Below are 22,023 nucleotides of genomic sequence, written 5' to 3' on the forward strand. Positions count from 1 at the left end.
ATAACGTAAATACAATTATAAATTTATTATTTATGTTATAGAAGTACATTAATAATATTTTAAAAAATAAATGTAAATAAATTTTCAATTTTACATTTATTTCAAACATTATTGTATAGAATTTAATTTAAATATATATTTTAAATTTTAACATATTAAATATAAAAATTTAAAAATAAATTATACATTTTAAATTCTAATATACCAATAGAACGAAACGGTCTCTTTTCACGTTACTTGAAGTCGTCTAGCAGTGCTTAACGCTTGTCGATGAACAATTTATCCAAAGAAACGACAAGACGTTTGACCAGTGCACACAAACTCGCTGAAGACCTCCGGAACATTCACGAGACGCCGTCAGAAGCAGAGACCAAATACTATACCATCGTCAGCGGCTAGCAGCACCTAGCGTGTAGCGAAGTAAACAGAACCATGGCGACGCAACCACCCTCAGATCCCAACGCCGACCCTTTCACCTCCATCTTCTCTCAAACTCACTCCCGTATCCCAGATGACACCGTTTTTTTCGCAATCTTTCCAGACTCCTCTCTCTCCAATTCCTTCTATTCTTCTTCTTCTCCTTCCCTTGCTCTCCAATCCCTTCATCTCGAAATCCTTCACTTCCTCTCGCCGTCCTTTTATATCTGGCAACACGAACCCTTCTCTCTCTCCATCTCCTCTTTCTTATCTCCTTCTTGCCTCTGCTCCTCCAAGTCTCCTCTCCCCCACCTCCATGGCAAGCTTCGCTTTGGCGATAACATCGAGGACGAATGGTTCACCGTCTTCCTGCTCTTCCTTATTTCCCGCCAATTCCCTTCCCTTTCCATACGCGTATGGGACAACGACGGCGAATTCCTCCTTATTGAAGCTGCTTTTCACCTCCCTCGATGGATTAATCCCGAGAACAGTGGAAACCGCGTTTTTATTCGCGGTGGCGAGCTCCATATTGTTCCCAAAAGCCGGTTGTCTAATCCGAACTTAATCGATTCGTTGAAATTTTTGACTTACTATGAAAGCGAATCGCGAGCGGCGGACTCTATTCAAAAAGCGGTGAAGAGCCGAATTTCGGATTATCCGGAAAGAGCGAGACGAAATATCCATCAGGTTCGGGTTAGGGTTCCAACATCAGTGGCACAGGTTCTCAAGCACGAGCCTTGTTTGATCTCTTTAGCAGTGGAGGGATTTTACGACAGAGATATTGATACAATGAAGTACGCAGCGAAAATGGAGAAGTTTCTGAGCAGAGGGAGGGAGGAAGAACTGGTTCGCATGGTGGTTAAGATGTCTAGGGCTATGTATGCGCAGTTAATGCAGCAGAAATTTCAGGCGCCCAAGTGCTATCCAATGCCGGTTAGAGGAGATGATGCCGGCGCATATTTGGAGGCAGAGTTGGGGATGAAGATTGTCTGTGGATTCGAGATGATGTATCAACTGAGGAGGAGGGAAGGAGAGGAAGGAAAAGGGAGTACGTGGAACAAGTACAAGGAGAGTTTGGAGAGAAGTGGGTACTTTGAAGGGTTGTTGCCGGGCTCAAAGGAGTACAAGAGGTTGATGGAGAAGGCTGAGGAGTATTACCGGAACAGTACTTTATTTACGAGGACCAGGTATTTTTTTTGAAAGTTTATATGAATTTTGTTTGTGCTCTTCCCTGCCGCCCTACCCTTTCTGTGAAAGTTGTCTGAATGACATGCTTTAGTTAGTCTAATGGAACGTCGACTTAGAAAACCTGGCCGGGGTGCTAGGGTCATCGAGTATCATTTCTTGCTACACATTACAAGTAAATTCTATTGTGGAGCTGTATATGCTTCATTTGTGGAGGTAAATGCGAAGTGAGAATTTATTGGAGTTGGAAGAAATGCCATGCTTTCAAACTCACATTACATATACTTGCTTTCGGAATTTGCATCACTATTTAATGGCTATCAGTAAACCATTTTGTCGAGTATATTTAACATACATTGAATATATTTGGTGATCTTGTTTGGGTATTTTAGAACATAGGCTTGTTTCCTTGATTTTCCTTGTTAGGTAATTGTAGTGACCATGCTGTTATCGCAGTGAATTGATGAGTGCTCCAGTGAGACGAATTGATGAAATTCTTGCTATGCCACATTCAGCTGATGATTTCCAGAGTCAAGAGGTTCCTCCTTCTGATGATGATTCTTGGCTTTATGATGGAGAGAACGATCTGAATGCTGCCCTTCAAGAGAGGCAAAAAGAGATGGATCTCTATAATGCTAAACATAAAAAGAAACAGAAGTTGAAAGAGCCACAGGATGCTGGTCCTTCATCTGATGCAGACTTTGGTGATTTTGATCTTGGTGATATTGCAAAAACCATGCAAGCATTTGTGGACAAGATGTCAAGCTACAAGGGAGCAGAGGTTCCTGAAAACAGGTTTGTGCTTTATCAGTCCAGGCCAAGATTGGTACAAATTTACTCTTAAATTCTATTTTGGTTGTAAATCTTGATAATATATCTCTTTAACGAGAACTTGCAAAACGTCCCACTTGCAAGTTTGTTTGGGCCTGGCTGGACCAATATGAGTTCATTGTTATTTTAGCTTGAACTCCAACCTGCCCAAGCTTGATTTGGACCTAATTTGGTGACTCTAGAGACATGATTCTGATCTCACTGCACTGTGTAGATTTAGACTTTGCCAAGCCTGAACTTTCTTTTCTTACTCTCTTCCTTATTTTGGGTGTCCAAATAGGGTTATTGATCATGCAGAAGTGTTGATTAATGATAGAAAACCCTATTCTTAAGTATTCATCCATAAGCTTACTCTTTTAGATTGAGTGGTATTAACCCTATTCTTAAGTATTCATCCATAAGCTTACTCATTTAGATTGAGTGGTATTAGAGATTTTTTGACCAAAAAGTCCAGAATTTAAATCCTTGGGTCGCTGATGTTATTAATAAAAATTCAGCACAAGGTAGAAGTAGGGAGGCTAGGATTCAAATTCTGGACTTCTGTAATTTTATTATAGTCTATCCTCTGTAATTTGGTTCAAAGGTAGCACGTTTGAGGGACTTTTTATGGTTGTGTTTTCTTCTACGAAGCCGTTCTCCTGCCGGTACGTTGAAAATTAGATGATAGGATCAGGCGGCATTCTTTCTTGTGCTGCTGTTTGAATTTAATAGCTCTAATTTTTTTCTTCTAATTTGAATCAGTTTTTTTTTTCTGTTGTTTGAATTGAATAGTTATAAATTCTGCTTATTTGGAATAAACGTTTTCATTTTGAAAATTAGAATTATTACCAAGTCAACTAGCTGATTGTATAGCCTAGAATGTTTTGATTATAAAGTATTCACCTTTGTAGTACGGAAATGGAAATGTGGATATGCAGAAATGTGGAAACGGCCATGGGAACTGCATTTCAAATATATATATATATATATATATATATATATATATATATATATATATATTCAGCTCAATAAATTGTCAACTTTTACTTACGATTGGTGATTACCAAAACGGCAGCAGCTGGTGGTATTAACAGTACAAGAAGAGATCTTCTGCCTTGACCACATGTAACGATGAAGCCACATGTGGTCAACCTTAACCTCATTTCCTTCCACTTACCCATCTAACGTCACCTCGTAGCTCATTCTCTGCATCCACAAAGTTAAACTCCAATTACTTCCTCAATTTGATTTACCCTTTGCCTACAATGAGTCGCAAGAGGGATAAACCCTACTTCTCTTGCCACGACTGTGCTCCCTACCCAAAACGGCATCGCCCTCTGCCGCCAACACAGCCCACCGAAGAGAGTGACGACAAGCCAGTCGTGAAGCCACCTCTGCTGCCTGCTGTGGTGGTTATGGGTGTGCTACTGAATTCTTCGGTTCTTGACCTGAAGTCGAGGTTCGAGATCTATGGTTCAATTGTGCGCATCTGCATCATACGTGATGGCAGAGGTAATAAGCTTGCTTCTTTTTCTTCTCCTTCTCCTAAAGAGATGTGTTTCCTCTTAGGAAATGCGTGTCCACCTTTTGCAATTTCTGGACACGGCTGCTACACGTTTCTTTGCCATGCCCTGTTGTTTCCATGTTGGAAACTTTTCCGGAATGGGGAAACATTAGACAATGCTGTTTCCATGCTTCGTTGGTATTCACAGCCATATGTAAAATTTATCTTACGCAATGAAAATAAAGTGTAATGTTTTATGAGTGCATGTGACTAGATAAAAGTGGCATTACATTAGGTAGTCATAGGGTTGAGCAGAAATTGGTTTTAGCTAAAAAATAAACCGAAGTGATTTAATTCGGTTTTTTGGTAAATTGGTTCAATTTTGGTTATCATTGAAAAAATATTCAGTGGGTTCGGTTAGTTCATTAGAAAAACCGAACTAACCGAACCATGTCTTATGCTGTGTCGTTTTTGGCTGCCTATATATTAGAATCCCTGATTTTTTCACTCCCTCCCTCAGACCCCAAATTTATTTTCACGATTCGCTCCCCTTCCTTTGCAGTTACAAATTTTCACGCCTCCCTCAGACCTCAATTTTGTTTCACACCTCCGGATCTTAGTTCTATTTCACACCTCTTTGTCCTCTCATTCTCTTTTATTTCCCTCTTGCAGAGTTGTAGTTGCTTGTTCCCTTCTAGTTTACGACCCCCTCTTTGTCCTCGTTCTCCTCTCCCCCTGTTTCTCACAATTGCTTGCCTCCTAGACTCATTCTCCTGCTTCTGAATCTAAACCTTTTCCTCACTCCTCAAGTTTTCTGGTTCAAGGCATCAGCCTCCCTTGCTCTTCGTAGCTCCTGCATGTCCAAGTCCCTAACGAAGACAGTTCTCTCTCTCTCTCTCCATAGATATATCCATATGTAGGGTTTATGAAGTGAGCTATGCCTGGATTTATGTGATTGTGTAATGATTTAGTGAAATGCGATTGTGGATTTTAAATGAAATTTCTGTTATTTTGTGTAATTGTGTATCAAATTTGTGAATTTGTAGAAGAATCTGGAGAGTTGTTTAGATGGAATTGTAATTTGAGTTAATTGTTCTCTTCTTTTAATCTCTTTTGATTCTATTTTTGGTGACTTGTGTTGATGATGAATTATATTTGATTTCTTGAGATTGTACTTTGGCAATTGAGTATATGGAGAAATTTTGCTTCCGTAATTGTGGGGACACGGATGGCGTATAGAAATGTTCAACCGAACAGAATCAAACTGAATTTTTTTGATTCGGTTTGATTCAGTTTTACTGTATAGATTGGTTCGGTTCACAAAATTATCCTTTTTCGGTTATTGTGGCTTGGTTTGGCTCGAAACTGAAATGACCATTGCATAGCTCTGGTTAGTCACCAAAGGTCTGATCTCTTTAGTTGCTGATTGGCTCATTTCATTCATGATCACTGATTGGAGCTATGGCAATTCTTCTATAGCCATGGTGGTCATCTATTAGTAAACTGTTCTGAGTTAATATCCTTCTTTGTTTGGTAGTCTTGGTTAAGTTATTCTGAGAAGAAGGAGACATCAGCTTCCTTCTTTATCAGGCAAAATATTTGTTTTTCCTTTTCTTTATAGATATCAGTGAGATATCAGTGTGACAAGCCACTTATCTTTGTCTACTTTGTTACCTTTTAAAGGAATCTGAAAGAAGTGGACCTTGATGCGGATCGATTCTTTAAAGACATGGAATCAGTGATGAATCGTCATGGCCGTCAGGATAATGCTAGTGATGTTGAAACTGAAGAAGCATCCTCATCTGACATGGATTTTGGTAAGTCATTATTATTTCCTGTCTTTAGTTTATTAAATGCAGGATCACTAAAAACTTGAGAATCATTTAGTTCTCATTTACATTGGCTGCTTAATTTTCCATTGCAACTGAAGATTTAACTATGGTCTTTTTACAAATTTTAACAGATTTAGTGAGCTTTTCTGTGTTGGCATTATTTTGTTCATGGGCATCTATTCTTCAATTCCTATGTAGATGTTGCAATATAAGTAAAATATTCCTTATATATTAATGGATTTTCTCACTTGTTCTATTTCTCTCGCTTGCACAAAAATGCAAACTTTTGCGAACGCTTTTTTTTTTCCCCTCAAAATTCTGTAATTCAAATTCTGTAAGAGCAGTTGGTAGTAGGATGTTTAGATGGAAAAACTGATGTGTTTCTAAAGCTTATATAACAATTTTCAATGAAGCAATAGCTAAAACTGGACACATAAGAGCATGAGATGATGGTCAATTTGCACTCCCTGTTAGGATTATAAAATTTCCCCTTTTCTGCTGGAAGTTGAATTCTTTTCAAGAGGCTTCTTCAATGGAAGGGGTTTTTGTTTTTATTATATATATATATATATATATATATATATATATATATATATATATATGGGGGAGATAAGATGAGCACCCTCTATATTGCAAAAACTTCCTGCTTTAGCCTCAAGCTTAACTTACCATTGTGCCAAGACTCTCCCTCGTTTTTGACCTCCATACACTCCATAGAAAATGGTTGACATGTTAGTAGTTCTTTCTCTCTCTTTCTTGGTGTTCTAATTTATCGTTTTGTTGAAGAAGATGGTTGTGCATGGGAGGTTAATTAGGTTAGGGTCATATAACAATTGGTTGAGGTAAAAATATATGATTTGTGGTTTTGAGATTGTCAATTACCTACGTATCTTGCACATTGCCATCTTACTTTCACATTTGTTCATCTTATCAAACACATACTATACACATAAGAAGTGCATGGATGTTTCCTCATTTTCTATTTTTGTTCTTGTACTTACACTATCAATATCTGCAGATGAATCTGAAGATGGGAGTGATATTATGGAACCCTCTGCGGATAATGAGGATGGAGAGGACACTTTCATGTGTAGCTATTCTGATGCTCTGAATGAGGAATTGAAGAACACCACCCTTGAAAAGAGCTTTGTCCGTGCAAATGATCACTCCAACAAAAATGAGGTAATTTTCTTCTCTTTTGCATGTAGAAGTATTTTGCTATTCCTATTCCATACCATGCCTTGTTATCAGAGATGCTTCGTCTTCTAGGAGGTCATCCAGCTTCTGAAAAAATTGCAATGTTTTAGTCTGTTGAAGTTCTATGAAAAATTTTAGTTTTGCTAATATCATTCTTTATGTAGGGCCATGCAACTGTTGGCATTAAGCTTGCATGGTTATTGGTGGGAGCAATATGTATGCATTTATGTTAACTGGCATTCCTTGTCCTATTATAATTTTATCAAATTTTGTGATGCATGGATTTATGCCAATGCAGGGGACATCGAGAGACATGGAAGAAGAATTCACTCCAGTGGATGTTGATGTTAACCTGGTGAAGAGTCTTCTTGATTCCTTTTCTTCCCAACAAGGACAAGCTGGTCCTGCGTCCAATCTGCTTGGGCTCATGGGTCTGCAGCTCCCACTGGATGGCAACAAAGGCAAATGAAACCATCACATTTAGACTTCGTTTTTCTGGTGCAATTGGGGGAAGGTTCATGATATTGACATTGTTAGATCACCCGCTTGCATTAACTTCTGAATCAACTGGATCTCTCGGGTATACTTTTGTTTGTTCACGAGTACGTAAATGGCGGCTACATCTATTGGGTATTCCAATATAGTTCTAATTATGATTTGGATTCATAAATATTGATTGTGCTTTTGCGATCAATTCTAGAGTGGACTGATATGGCTACAGATCAAAGAGGAGACTTCTTCTTTCTCTCCTTAATTTCAAAACTTAATTGAGCAGTCTCTTTTCAAATTTTGGCCATAGATGAGAGACGACTCTTACCTGGTCTTATTCAGACCTTGTTTTCCTTATATTCTAATCTTAATGAGTAGACTTTGAAAACAAATGAACATATAAGAACAAAGCTGAGTTATGGTGGTACTAAGTGCCTTCAAAATTGTGAGTATTCAAATTACTAAAGTCTTGTTTGGCATTTGAGTTTCATAGTCTGAAATTGTTTTTCTGAATAAAAATATCATTTTAGATGCTGTTGAAAAAAATAATTTAAAAAAAATTATTTTATTATTTTAATGATTTTATAATTAAAATTGATTAAATTTAATTTTTAATTATCTTTTAATACACTCTAACTAGTAAATTTAAAAAAGTAATTTTCTCAACAGTAATTTCAATAGCAATATAAAATAGGCTCTAAAAAGAAAAAAAAATTGCGTTAGTGTGATTATATTCTAATATTTTATTTAATTTAAATTTAATAGAATTTTGTAAAATATAAAGATATTTTAATTAAATTTTAAAAAATAAATTAAATAATTAATGTTAATAAAATATAAAAATCTGATAGTAATTTGCCCAATAAATTATGGGTTCTGGATAAAAAAAAAAAGTATTGGGAACAAGGTGGAAGCTTGCACTTGTGATATACAATAATAATAATAATAATAATAATGATAAAAATGATAATGTTTAAGGTGCAATTGCAATAATTTTGGAGTTGATTTAACTTTATTATAAAAAAATTGACAAGAAAAAAACACTGGAGATTCTTTCGTTAAGAATGGTTGAATACTCCATACGGTGGGGAGGAGTGGGACCCTTATAACCGATGCAGGGATCAGAGACCAAGCACGAAGTGCCTACTCGTAAAAAGCCAATGGAAATGGAACCTTGAGGCCTTGGCCATGGAAAAACAACGATTATATATATATATATATATATATTTTAAAAAAAAGTCAGAAAGTTAAAAAAAAAAGAAAATTGTTTTTATCTCTCCCTAATCTGTTTTCTATCAAAAAATCCAACGGTTTATATTATTTCAAAGAAAAATTATTACTTAATTTTTATATTTTAATAAAATTAATTATTTTTTATTTTTAAAAAATATATTATTTAATTTTTTTATTTTTTTTATAAATCATTTAATGTTTAAAAATAATTTTTTCCATTAATGAAATGACATAAAAAAATTATATTCTAGTTAATAAATTTAATATAAAAATTAAATAATAGTTTTTCCTTTGATTTGACTTGCGTTAGTCCTCTCAACAGAAAAACAAACAGAGCTTGTGAAAGACAGAGTCAATAGGAGCTCTCCTCTTTGATCAATATACTCATCATACTAGAGTCTTCTCTCTACAAACTAAAGAAAAACAAAAGACTTAACTGCACGACACCCTTAAATCAATAATCTTTCTGAATTTTAGCCGAGAAGAAGAAAAAGAAGAAGAAGAAGATGGCATCCAACACGATTGATTTGTTGAAGCAGGAACTTCCCGTCGAACAAGATTCTTTGCTTCTCAATGGCGATGTTAAGACCGGACTTGTTCTTGTTGATATCGTTAATGGTTTCTGTACCGTCGGCGCTGGCAATTTGGTATTCTTTTTTTAAAAAAAAATTTTACGTATAATGTTTGGTGCAGAGATCTTAATCTTGGTTGTTTGTTGGATTCTACAGGCCCCTAAACAGCCTGATAAGCAAATTTCTACGATGGTTGAGGAGTCGGTGAGGCTTGCTAGAGCTTTCTGTGACAAGAAATGGCCTGTTTTCGCTTTTCTTGATTCTCATCATCCTGATATTCCGGAGCACCCTTACCCTCCTCACTGTATTGCTGGAACTGATGAGGCAAGACTCGTTCCAGGTAAATGCTTCGCTTCTGTATTGACTTGAATGGTCTGTGGGTTTTCCTCTCTTATATTTGCTTTGTTTTCGTTTTTGCAATCTGCAGAATTGCAGTGGTTGGAGAATGAAGCTAACGTTACGCTCAAATGCAAGGATTGCATCGATGGGTTTCTGGGTTGCATGGAGAAAGATGGCTCCAATGTGTTTGTAGATTGGATAAAAAATAATCAGATCAAAGTTGTAAGTATTTTCTATTAGATGTCAAGAGACTGCAATTAATAAAGAAATGTTAAATAAATTTACTTTTTCCTGTCTAATATGTATTACATTATCTGTTATTGAAGATACTGGTGGTAGGAATATGCACGGATATATGCGTGCTAGATTTTGTATGTTCAGCACTATCTGCCAGAAATCGTGGTTTTCTTGCTCCTCTAGAGGATTTGATTGTGTTCTCTCGAGCTTGTGCGACCTTTGACATTTCACTTCATGTTGCTAGAGCTGTCAAAGATGCTATAGCACATCCACAGGTATTGTGAACCTTTTAATCATACGTTTGCCTGTGCTTACTGTTGTGTTCGCTATTTAGACAGAGTTTCGTGCAAAGGAACAAAAGCAATAATACATCTTAGATTATGTGTTATGGAGCAATAACTTGGAACAAAATCTCGGAAAAAGAAAGAAACGAATTTCCAATAGCTATAGGTTTCACAAAATGACTTAACCTTCCTTATTATGGGCATGATATTTTATGGACGCGGAACATATAGGACAGATGAGATAGCATTTTGGACGGAAATTGCTTGATGCGTTCTATTTTGGCTTCTTTAACAACAACAAGCTCATGTGAGAGAGCAAAACATAGAGAACAGTATAATGTTTTAGAATTATGCCTTCTATTTTGTGAAGCTGTGTAGGAGGTCAATGCCAAAAGAGCTCTTTCTTTAGATGGAAGAAAGCATTAATGTAAACAAAACATCCAATGTGAAGCTACAGGCATCAAGTCTGTTGCTTTCATCAGGTAAAGCATCAAGGAAAACAGACAAATTTCCAATACCTAGGGGTCTCATGAGTCATGCCTTCATTGATCTTTTTTTAAAGAATGGAACTGAAGACACCTAGTATATGTGGAGTTGTGTAAATTGATGGTCTTGGATTTCTCATCAATGTAAACTGGGCAATACCTATAGAACCTCAAGTGGGATGAAAGATTGGTGAACTGTTTTAAGAGGGCTTGTAATCAATGTTTGAACAAGAGGGACTTCATAATTGTTTGCTATTTTAGTCCTCTTTTATTGTAGGTTTTTTTTTAAAAAAAAAATTTTGTTTTTTTTTCTTAGTAGCAATATGTACAAGTCTATCAACTTTCATCACTTGGTAAACTGATTTGTTTGAGGGCCAGCATCCGCTGCAAAACACACACAATCACAGAAAGGGACACCAGAGAGATTTGTTTCTAACTTTTTTTTTAATGGCAGGAACTGATGCATCACATAGGCCTGTACATGGCCAAGGGAAGGGGTGCTAAGGTAGTCTCAGAGGTGTTTTTTAGTGCATTGCAGTAACCATGATCTTAGCCCATGAGTGCTGGCAGTGAGGTTTTCTTATATGTGGAAAGATATGATGTCATAAATAGATTCTCTTTAAATGTTGGTTTATTCAAGTGTATTCCAAGTAATTTGGTTGCTGATATGAGGTATTGTAAACTGCCAAGTGTATTCATATCCTGTGCAGTTTCAGTTAATTAGGAAAGGGAAAACATTGTGTAATCTGTATAATTTCTTGCTTGAATTATATCTTAGAAGTATATCAAAAGGAATATAATGAGTATATTATTGAAATATATTTTAATAGTATTGTTGTGAAAAATGCTTTATTTGCAAATAATTCTTACATTTTTTTACTAATATATAGCATCAAATTCATTTTGAAATGCATGTTTTGTAATATCAAACTATGGATATGATCCTTCCTCACAACCCTTTACAAAAATGGTAGGTTCTTCGATTAAGTTTACTCTTATTTCCAGTATAACAGTTTATTTCCCTCTAGAAATGTCTGTAGAACACGTGAAGAAGCACTATTTGCAGCTATGATCCTCCAATAAACAGGTGATAAGCATCCTTTGGTACGAAGCCTGATGTACTTACTTCAGGGTAGAGGAAATAAGTGCGGGAGCTTAGTTATGACCCTCCAAATATGATATAAAAACACTTAACTAAAGACTGAATTGGGATCGTCGCACCACCCTTACCCGAGTCTGTAACAGTTATTTTATAAGTCTAGCATGAGTTCCTATGTCTCCAGGTAATAACGTCATACAGAATTTAGCTTCAAGAACTCAAAATAAAATATTTCACCACAGGTATCTGAATAAATAAAATCAAATAATTCCATTGGAAAATGCTGAAATATTCCTGCTGTTTTTATTAACTATAAACATCTATATTACAACGAAAATGTCAAGGGAAGGCTTCAGCTTCTTCAAAATAAATATAAAAGAAAAAAAGAGAAAGAACTCATAAAAAAAAAAAAAAAATCTAAAGCAATCAATTCAAACATTAATCCCTGCCTTGAAACCATTGTATTTCCTTTGCAGTACAGGGTGGACGCAAGAGAAGATTGAATGCTTTTGCTTTTTTGGTTTTGCACCAAAGATAAATGACCTCAAAGGAACTCGATTTCGGCTGTCTGAGCGTTCCAGTTGGATATTTTGGTGATTCTTTGATCCAGCAAGTTTGAATTCCTCATTCAACTTTGCCAGAGTGTTTTCAACTTCTAACTGGAGTGTAGTAACATGATCCAAGCCAGCCTGCAATTCATCTGCAACCTTGTTATTCTCTTGTTTCATGTTCAAAATCTCGCCTTGGAACTTTGCAGCTTGGTAGCTCGTAAACTTGAAGTCATCATCTTCAGCGCTCTCCTTCAAAGCAGCAGATATTTCTTCTTGAATGTCACACAAGGATGAGAATCTGCTCTTCAGGTCATCTTTCAGTAGCACACTTTTTTCCAACCAGACCGCTAATTCAATGTGAATCTCTCGTAGGTGCTTGTATAATGGTTTTGCATCTGATTTCAGAGAATACTTTGCAGTTGTGTTACCATCTTGCTTCTTTTTTTCCTCAAGTTTCAACAATTCAGACTGTAAATCTTTGATTTCAGTTTCAAATTTCTGAATTTGGTACAATGTAGAACTGAATCTTAACCAGAAATCTAAGTTCTCCCCTAGCAGTTCATCAATGCTCATCCGGAATTTTTTCTCAATTGGTGAAATTTCTGGCTCGTCCATCATGATCGCCTTGACATCATATACTTCTTGTCTCTCTAATCTTTGGGATTCTGTCGAGGTTGATTTATCAGATACATCATCTTCACCCAAGCCTGTTTGGAGAAGGCTCAGCTTCTGATTTAAGATTTTAATCTGTTCATCCTTCTTTGCATTAGCACTCCTCAGTTCTTTTAACCGCACCATTGTTTCATAGAGGCCATCTCCATTTTTGTTTTCTGTTTCGGCAAGTCTCTTCTTGATTTCTTTGTAGTTTTGAAGAATTCCAGTATACTCACTCAGCAGAGTTTTTTCTCTATTTCCGATACCATTCATGAACAAATGCTTCCAGTCTGGCTCATCATCTTGCTCTGTTCCCTTCTGTGTTTCAACAAGAAGGAGATTGCCCAAAGCCTTGGGTGAATCTTGCTTATCTTCCTCCATGTTCATGTCATGAGATTTCTCCTTAGGATCATCAGGTTCATCACTTGTCTGCGGCAGACTTGCATCTTCTCTGTGATTTCTGGTAGAGTTCCTGAGATCATCTTCTTTTGTCTCTTCCTCCTTTTTCTCTTCTGTAGCCTTTATTTTCTGTGAAGAAAGTGAAACCTCGATCTTACCATCTGGCTTCACATTCTGTGGTTCATCGAGAATGCCATTAGGACCCAATGCACTTCCTTGTCCTCTGGATTCTTCATGTGTTCTACCTGAAACCTTGAGATCTTCAGGATTAAGTTTTTCTTCTTGTCCTTGTCCTTTTAACTCAGCTTGCAAATTGACATCAGTAGAAAATTCCTTTTCTTTCTGTGAAGATTCTGACACATTGAGCTCCTCTGTATTTAGTTTTTCTTCTGGCTCTTTCAACTCTGCCTGTGAATTCACTTTAGCAGATAATTTCTTCTCTTTCTGCAACGAGTCTGGAACCTTGAGTTCGTCTTGTAGCTCCATATTCTGTGATTCATTAGGACCATCATCAAGATGCAGTGCAACTTGTTGTCTTCTGAGTTCTTTACGTGGTTTACATGAAACCTTCTGCCCCTCTTCTGAGTTCAATTTCTGTGGTTCATGGAGGTCATTTTTAGCATTCGGTGCACCTTCTTGTCTTTTGACATCTTCATGTTGTTTACCTAAAACCTCACTCTCCTCTTCTGAGTTTATTTTCTGCAGTGCGTGGAGGCCATCATTAGCATTCAGTGCACACTTTTGCCCTTCGACCTCTTGTTGTGATTCAACTTCGACTATAGATTTCCACTTTGTCTGTGGTCTGGCCTGGATCTCCTCATCTGGCTTCACATCGTGCAGTTTCTCCGTGATGTGATCGAGATTATGATGTGCTTCAGTAAAATGTGTTTGAAGACCATTATTCCTGTCTTCAACATTTCTGTTTAATTCCTGAAGTCCAAGCAATGTTTCCTCCAATTCCGTCAGCCTGTCTCTCAGGTCATTTTTCCCATTGATCAGTGTTGCCTTATCATCCTCCAAGATTCGAATCTGTGCTTGAAGCTCATCTGTCTCTGCTCTCAATCTCTGAATGAGTGCTGTCTGTGATGAAACTGCCGCTTCTAAGCTAATTACACTGTTCACAAGCTCATCAATCTTCTCTGCAAGTTCTGTCACACTCAGAGATGCATTAGATTCCACCTCAAAGTGTTCCTTAATTTTTACACGTAACGAATCCAAATCCTTTCTCTCTTGTGTGACAATGCTCGGTTCTTGGTCTAAGCTTTTCAACTCTCTGACTGCTTTCAAAAACTTATCTTTGGCTTTCAAAAACTTATCTTTGGCTTTTGGCATTTCCTGATTGATCTCACCTTGTAGAAACTCATCTTTGAGAGACTTCAACTTCTCCCTGGCATCACTAATCCGTTTGCTCTCAACTATTACTTCTTCTACAGATTTCTCTTGTTTCTCCTCCAACTGAGCCAATGTCTCCTGGCACGATTTCAAGGCCGCTGAAGCCATCAATTCCCGAGCATCATCATCTTCAATGACTATGCCTGCACCAAATTCATTTTGCAAACTGCAAACCTTATCCTGCGTTTCCCTGATTTTTTGATCAATTTCCCAATACTTTGCTAGCCCACCCTCATAAGAGCTTTTCACAAACTCTTTTTCAGTTTGTAAAGCTAGAATTTCTTTCTGCAGCCTGTCAATCTCCTGAAGTCCTTTAGATTTGCTCAAACCAGATTTTGCAACTGTAGCAGATTTTGTTATTTTCATTGACTTCTTTGATTGTAATTGCTTCGTAGCTGAGGTGAAGATACCCTTTATATCTTTGGGAATCTTTGGGACCGTAGGGATTTTTGCTTTTGAGACTTCTGGAGGCTTCTTTGGGAATCTATGTGTGGCATTATCTTCCTCATCTTCCATTGCAAACTGAACCTGTTCTGGGAAAACAGAAGCAATGGTGTTGTTGGCATTTTGTAGCTCTTTTGATATGTGATCATACCGTTCAGCCAAGGCTCGGTATGCTCTGTAAGATTCTTCCACAAAATGTATCAGCTCTGGCCTCTTTTTGTAGTACATTTCTGCCCTCTTGGCAAAGGAGTCTCCATCCTCTTCGATGAGTTTAAGTACAATCTGGACCTTCTCTTCCATATCTGTGAATTCACATCTGTATTGTTAGCATTTAAGGCATGCAAAGATGAATATTAAGTTTACGACTGTCGAGGCCAGTTGATTGGTGCATGAATATATTCATCCAACTAACAGATTTATTTACCTTTTTTGTTCTGTTACAGGAATGAAAACAAACTTCAAATTTCACTAGTGCAAGTAATTCAGCAGAAGAAGACTGACTATGATCTATCTTTGAAAATTGTTCCAAATTACCCGCAATATTCCAAAAAAAAAAAAACTCAGTATTGCTACTTGGTTTGTGAAGTGTTAAATGTAATAAAATAATTTTTTTTTCCATACATAATTTGAACAGATACCCTTGTGAATGACAGATTTTAACAGGTCTGAACAGAATAATTTTAATTTTTAAATGTAATAAAATAATTGTTAAATGTAAATTCTATTGTAAAATGAAGATTGCTTTTATGTCATCAGAATAAAGTTTCCCACAGTAAAAATGTCTTCAATAAATCAAATGATCATAAGCCTCCTTTTTTCTGCAACTGCATTGCTTAAACTTTAAACTAGGTAATCGTATCATATAACAAGCTTGTCTTCCATCCCACATATAATGTTAATATCTCAAAGAATTCCTGATTAATTCAACTACAACTCAATAGCCATTGAAATCCATTTGCAACATGAAGAAAACAATCCAAATGCTACATAATAATATTGGTTTCAAATAATCATGGAATATCTAGGGATCTAAGTTTCCAAAACCCAGTTCTTGAAATCACAGGGAAAGAAAGAAAAATTACCTTGAAGGTTTTGCTCCATCCATTTGGATTGCTTAGTTCTAATGTGGCTTGCCCACCACCATGAATAAGCATTGCTTGCAGCTCTTTGCAACATCTTATGCTCTCTGATCTATCTCTCTAGACCAGAATACATACAACCCACTATTTCTTCTCTCTCTTTAACAAGAAGGATACAAGACATAGAACCCAATACCCTTTGTTTCAAGAGAGAGAAATAGAAGAAATTTAAAAAATAAAATAAAAGAGAAGTCTTTCAAATAGAAAGAAACACAGAGACTTCGACAAGAAACGTGCAAGAAGGAAAAGGAATGTGAATGTATGTGTTAGTATACGTTATTAACTAATTATGGGATCATGGAAAGGAGCAATTTTCGCCTGGATTTACTGTTCAACCTGCCCTTTATAAACTTTCTAATATCTTACGAAAATAGAAAGTTAAATTAAAATTTTTTTAAATTAAAAAAAAAAAAAAGAGCACTGCTGATTCTAATTGGTCTAGCTGCTGCACCTGCACTGCACTTGGAATGGTTTTGCTTTTCCAGGGGATAGAGGGCAGCAGCCACTAGCCAGTAGGGCATCTACTTTTCCTCTTGTTTCTTTTTCTTTTTCTTTTTCCTTTTTCCTTTTTTTTTCTTTCTTCAAAGGCTTGCCTTTTCTAATCTGGAAAATTCAAACATCATCGGTATTGTTAAAAGGAATAAAAGTTGATCAAGAAACCTGTCAGTCTATCAAGAAAGCTTTTATTACAGAATGGTACCCAATTTTTTTTATCTAATTATTCATATTTCATAAAATAATATGAAAACGTGTTTTGATCATTATCAAAATTCATGAACTCAAAGAAGAATGTAAGCCAAATCAAAGGTGCATAAGATGGACTGAACACATCCATTGGCTCATTAAGAACAAAAGGATCACTCTTGTTTATCTAAAATTTTTTGATATATTAATATTTAAATTAAAATGTAAAATAGGCAAGGCAACTAAGTAGGAATTTTTTTTCTCTATTTGATTACTTTCCTCTTTACCATGATCCAATAGTTAGGCTATAAGACTGGATAGACTTCAATTCTCTCTTTACAAACAGCTATGTTTCATGCCAAAAAGCCTTTAATTTTCTTAGATATAATTTCCCCTAATTTCTATTAACGCAAAAATGTTCCTGTTCTTAACAAAAAGACAAAGTAAGGCCTTTTTGAAGGAGAAATAAATTTCTAGGAAAGCTTCAAATTGTCCCCATTGTTATGCATGCTCATGGAGTTTGGGACCTAATAGGAGCGGCAATGGGACTGGCAGGGATTCCCCACCACAGCAGATGAAAATTGCCACCCTCTCATTAAAAAAAGCTAAACTTGAAAAGGGGTGTTAACATTTTTTATATAATTTGATTGAGATTGGTTAAATAAACCAAATCAGACATCCTTCTCTCTCTCTCTCTCTCTCTCTCTCTCTCATATTTGCATTTCCTGATGATGAATAAACAAATAAATAAATATATATTTTGCCAATGATATGCTAGGTATAAAATCAAAAGGAAATGTATCTAGTCATTATCATAGGCCGACTAAAGAAATTTCATGAGAAAGGTTTTTGAGAAAAAAAGGCAGAGCTACTCTTCATTATGAGAAAAGATGAAACATGTAGGCTTTAACTTAGAGACCATTATTGAAGAGCAAGCTATTCAAAAAGATTCAAATGGTAAAATCTCCAAATCGATGGGCCAGTGGTCAATTTGTTTTAGCTGAAAGCTACGAAAATGTGTTTGAGCTTTGGGTCCAAGACATGAAAATAAAAAGAGATTATGAAATTATACCAAATAAACAAATGGGGATGAACATAAACTTTTGCATACATCAGAAAGTATGAAATTATGATATTGAACACTGATTAACAGGAAATATAAGAATTATTTACGAGTACTAATAAGCTCAAAAGCATATATATTCACAGCAGCAGTAGTATTTACAAAAAGAAATCCCATCCCATCTCATATTTCCATGTCAACCAGTTGATCAGCATCTACTCATAGAAATATCACTAGCATACCATGATATGCGCTGAGAAACATCTTTCTTCTAACTCAACTCTAAATTAAATAAGTTTAACATTTTCTCTAAACTAGACAACATTACCATCAGCTTGATTGCATCGGCATATAGTTGGCACATAATCCTTTGCACTTCAATGTGTGAAGGTAGTGCGTAGATAATTTTGCTGATTAGACTATTTTTTCTATCACTCACGAAATAAATTTCATAACAGGCTGGCTAATTGAAATGTATCATGCAATGACTGTTCCAGCAATCGCCAGCCAACTCTAGACTTGAGAAATTCTGAAGGAAGAAAGCCATTCCATGTAGTTCTTTCCCTCTGCATATTCAATGAAAAAAGAACTTAGCGTGCATTTTAAATTTTAGGCCCAAATAAAGTAGTAGAATAAGGCATCCACTGGAATGAATTCACAAAAATGAAGAAGTGACTTTACAGGCAAAAAAAAAGGGGGGGAAAATACACATTGAATCGATATAAGTACAGACAATTTATGAACCATAACAAGTGCATCATTAAAGACTCATGTACAACACAACTTGCAGATAGGAATTTTGCAATAACATTGTTAATCGGTTGGCTTGGTGAGATCTCCTTCCTGCCAACCCATCCATCCAGTATATCACTGTCATCACAAAGTTGCCTGTAAGTTCAGAAGGGCAGATACCACATGTCTCCAGAGAGTTATCCATTAGGTTGCTATATTTCATGTCTCTTTGTCTATAATTGCCATGTTTGTGGACAATGACCATATTCTTCTCAAAGAAGTACTCATGGGCTTTTAAGCCATTCCAGAACTAAAGTTCAAGGCAGGCATGGCTATGGTTTTAAAATGGGAAGGCCAGACTTGGAACATCTTGCGAATGGATTGCAAGGATTGTTCATGAAATGGTCATAATCAACTCACTTGAAACTCCAGAAAACACAGCCATTTATAACATGTGGCATACAATTATTCACAAAAAGGGTACTCGTACTTAAGCTTCATTGTTTATAGAATTCAACATCCTTTCTTCTAAGCATTACATATCATTTTCCAATTGTAACTTAGCATCTAATCTCTCAATCTGCATAGAATGAAATGGACTTTACCTAATTTCCTTACATGTTCTTCATTTACTTAGCCTTGTAAATAGGATCTAAGAAGCCTTTCAGAAAACATATTTGATGCAATTAGTGTGTTAATGTTAACTATAGTGTAGCTTATTCAAATATGCAACTAGCAAACCAAAAGATCACGACAATAGCAGATATTTTACGGGAAATTTTCAAATCAAACAAAAACAGCCCACATGATTTGTTCGAAACAAGACCAATTAACCACCCAACCAAAATTCCTCAAAATCAATAAACAGTTCCAGGGATAAATTACAACTTAATCCTTAGATTTGGCAAAATCCACAACTTAATCACTCTATTCTCAACACTAATATTAAACTTCAAACACAGTCAAAGCACCAAAAAAAATAATAATGAAAATTAAAAAATAAATTCAACCGTCACAAATACGGAAACAAACAAGAAGATGAAAAAAATACGCAAAAAGGAAGATATTTTACCAGAAGAGAACTCATTTGGCAAATTCTTTATAGCACTTAAAAGCTGGTTAGTTGAATTTTCCACTAATTCCTTGCAACCAGGTCTGTAACAAGGAACCAACACGGCAAAGCCATCATCAGTCTCATCATCACTTCTAAAATCAGGTCCATGAGGCTCCACCCACCCGATTGACCAATCTGGGCCATCGGATTCCGACCCTGACAAGCAAACCCCGCCATCAGATGGCACCAAAACTGCATCACCATACTGCTTATCATGTCTCCTATCTTCCCTACTATGCCATTTCCTTTTAACCTTTCTTGGTGAGGCTAAATTCCTTGCAGGGAATTTAACAGAATCAAGCTCTCTGAATCCAGAACCCGAATCAGTAGATGAATTCAACGAGGAACCATTTGAGACAGGCTCTTTCCCCTTGCCACTCCATAACCACCATGAAAACCGAGTAAAAGAAACTGCCATTCTTGCCCCCACTTCTCAAAAACGAAATCGATTTTGCAAAGTAGCTCCCGTCTTTTGCAGCAACCACCGGACTAAGAAGAGGTCGACTCCATTTAATGAAACTAAAACAGATATCAAAAATCAGGAATTTAAGATTTCAACCCATTAAACCCATTAATCTCTCTCAAATTATGACAATTAAGAAAAGCCAAATTCCGCCAAAAACAACTAAAGCACGATCAATGATAACAAGAAAATGGTTTTCCCTACAAAACTACCCAATTAGTATGTAAGAACAAAGAAATTTTAGTCCACTCTCCACCAAAATTAGAAACCCATAAAAATAGAAAAGCTAGTTCAAAAGCAAAACTTTCAACACTTAAATTGTGTAATGAACCCACCACCAATAATCAGTCGAAAACAAACTTGAATGAGCACAGAAGCCAAAACCGCTTTTATCGTTTCGCAAAAAAAATATATATATCCGTTAAAAGCCCAAAACCTTTCTATAATCTCCACTACAGAAATCGCACAAATCGATATGAAAAGCACCAATTTTGAAAGTAATCTTCAATAAAATATCAAATGATTTTTAAAATGAACCGCTGCATTGTGAACAAAATGGGGAATTCCCGTGATCTCTGAGGATCAAACGGTCATATATATTTCCCCCACACATCGCCGACCACAAAAAAAGCGAACCCAAAACGTTTCGCCGGAGAATCAAGACTCTAGAAATAACGAAACGTTTCGCCGATTAAAAACACATACCAGAAGGGAATTCTGAATTCTCCCCACCAGCGAGAAAAACTGGCGGTGATTTTTGCCAAGAAAATTAAAAAATCTACATATATATAGTCTCAAAAAATCACTGCCATAACCATCCCTCTCGAGTCACCATATCCCCCTAACCCCTTCTCTCTCTCTCTCTCTCTCTCTCTCTCTCCCCCTCCACTTTCTCCCTCTACTCTGAAACAAACTGACAGAGCTCCGTCTTCTTCTGAATTTATAGGAATCATTCTTTGTTAATATCATCAATTTGAGCTCATCGAGGCAAATCCAACGGGGCTGATATTGTGTGGTAAGGTTGATGATATCGATCCAATCAGTTAACAATAAATAAACACCCACATTAAACTATTGTTTATTAATTATTATTATTGTTTTTTTTTTGGTGCGGAATATAATAACAATCAACCCTTGATCTGGTGACTAGTGGGTTGTTACCGTCCAAATTAGCTGACGTGGTAGCTATATATCCAATCATTGAGTACGCATGCGGCCCTTGTTGTGACACGTGTACACTAAGTCGTCCTTAAGGAAAAAAACCAAAAAAACCAATCAACCCCATTTTAATGGTAATTCTAATTTAAATTTCAATCAAACACAATCCATTATAATTTAGATAAAGATTTTGTCTTTAATCATTCAAAATTTATAATTTAATATTTTTTTATAAATTAATTCAACAAATTTTAATAAATGAGATTTTTTTAATATAATATATCTATTAAAAATATATAATTAATTATATATATTTATTTAAAATTTAAATTCTATCAATTATCCTTTTTAATATTTTCTTATTAATTGTTAATCTCATTAACCAATTATTTAAAATTGATTTTGAGAATATGCTTGAGATCAATTATCTCTATCCTTCAAGTCACAATGAAGATGTATACGCAACTTGAAAGAATTTTCTTTGGTGAATAAAAAATAAAGTGGGTAATTAAGGAATTAATTAAACAGAAAGTACAAAGCATCTCAA

The 22,023-nt window shown here is 35.9% G+C and overlaps 3 protein-coding genes across 3 annotated transcripts; 2 read left to right on the plus strand and 1 right to left on the minus strand.

The window, feature by feature from the left end:
- The first annotated feature begins 228 nt into the window (after window positions 1-228).
- LOC110664785 (protein ecdysoneless homolog) lies at window positions 229-7,732 on the plus strand. Its single transcript, XM_058150275.1, has 5 exons — window positions 229-1,604; window positions 2,059-2,397; window positions 5,600-5,733; window positions 6,767-6,930; window positions 7,244-7,732. The coding sequence occupies exons 1-5, from the start codon at window positions 433-435 to the stop codon at window positions 7,412-7,414; spliced, it is 1,980 nt and encodes a 659-aa protein (XP_058006258.1). The 5' UTR covers window positions 229-432; the 3' UTR covers window positions 7,415-7,732.
- A 1,268-nt stretch (window positions 7,733-9,000) lies between these two features.
- On the plus strand, window positions 9,001-11,411 carry LOC110664784 (nicotinamidase 1). The gene is made up of 5 exons (XM_021824640.2): window positions 9,001-9,314; window positions 9,396-9,579; window positions 9,667-9,800; window positions 9,905-10,090; window positions 11,039-11,411. Exons 1-5 carry the CDS (start codon window positions 9,174-9,176, stop codon window positions 11,123-11,125), a joined length of 732 nt encoding a protein of 243 aa, XP_021680332.2. The 5' UTR covers window positions 9,001-9,173; the 3' UTR covers window positions 11,126-11,411.
- A 519-nt stretch (window positions 11,412-11,930) lies between these two features.
- On the minus strand, window positions 11,931-21,425 carry LOC110641262 (protein NETWORKED 2D). The gene is made up of 3 exons (XM_058150276.1): window positions 19,814-21,425; window positions 16,206-18,575; window positions 11,931-15,425 (listed from the first exon to the last, which is right to left on the minus strand). The coding sequence occupies exons 2-3, from the start codon at window positions 16,297-16,299 to the stop codon at window positions 12,115-12,117; spliced, it is 3,405 nt and encodes a 1,134-aa protein (XP_058006259.1). The 5' UTR covers window positions 16,300-18,575; window positions 19,814-21,425; the 3' UTR covers window positions 11,931-12,114.
- Window positions 21,426-22,023: the final 598 nt, after the last annotated feature.

Source organism: Hevea brasiliensis, chromosome 7 (assembly GCF_030052815.1).
Source record: "Hevea brasiliensis isolate MT/VB/25A 57/8 chromosome 7, ASM3005281v1, whole genome shotgun sequence".
Classification (NCBI taxonomy): domain Eukaryota; kingdom Viridiplantae; phylum Streptophyta; class Magnoliopsida; order Malpighiales; family Euphorbiaceae; genus Hevea; species Hevea brasiliensis.

Excerpts from the sequence above, each read along its gene's own strand:
- LOC110641262 (XM_058150276.1), bottom strand. The coding sequence starts at position 16,299 with ATGTTGCAAAGAGCTGCAAGCAATGCTTATTCATGGTGGTGGGCAAGC. Across the intron at positions 15,426-16,205 it reads GATGGAGCAAAACCTTCAAG|ATATGGAAGAGAAGGTCCAG; the intron begins GTAATTTTTCTT and ends GTGAATTCACAG.
- LOC110664784 (XM_021824640.2), top strand. The coding sequence starts at position 9,174 with ATGGCATCCAACACGATTGATTTGTTGAAGCAGGAACTTCCCGTCGAA. Across the intron at positions 9,315-9,395 it reads CCGTCGGCGCTGGCAATTTG|GCCCCTAAACAGCCTGATAA; the intron begins GTATTCTTTTTT and ends TGGATTCTACAG. Across the intron at positions 9,801-9,904 it reads AAAATAATCAGATCAAAGTT|ATACTGGTGGTAGGAATATG; the intron begins GTAAGTATTTTC and ends CTGTTATTGAAG.
- LOC110664785 (XM_058150275.1), top strand. The coding sequence starts at position 433 with ATGGCGACGCAACCACCCTCAGATCCCAACGCCGACCCTTTCACCTCC. Across the intron at positions 1,605-2,058 it reads ACTTTATTTACGAGGACCAG|TGAATTGATGAGTGCTCCAG; the intron begins GTATTTTTTTTG and ends CTGTTATCGCAG. Across the intron at positions 6,931-7,243 it reads ATCACTCCAACAAAAATGAG|GGGACATCGAGAGACATGGA; the intron begins GTAATTTTCTTC and ends ATGCCAATGCAG.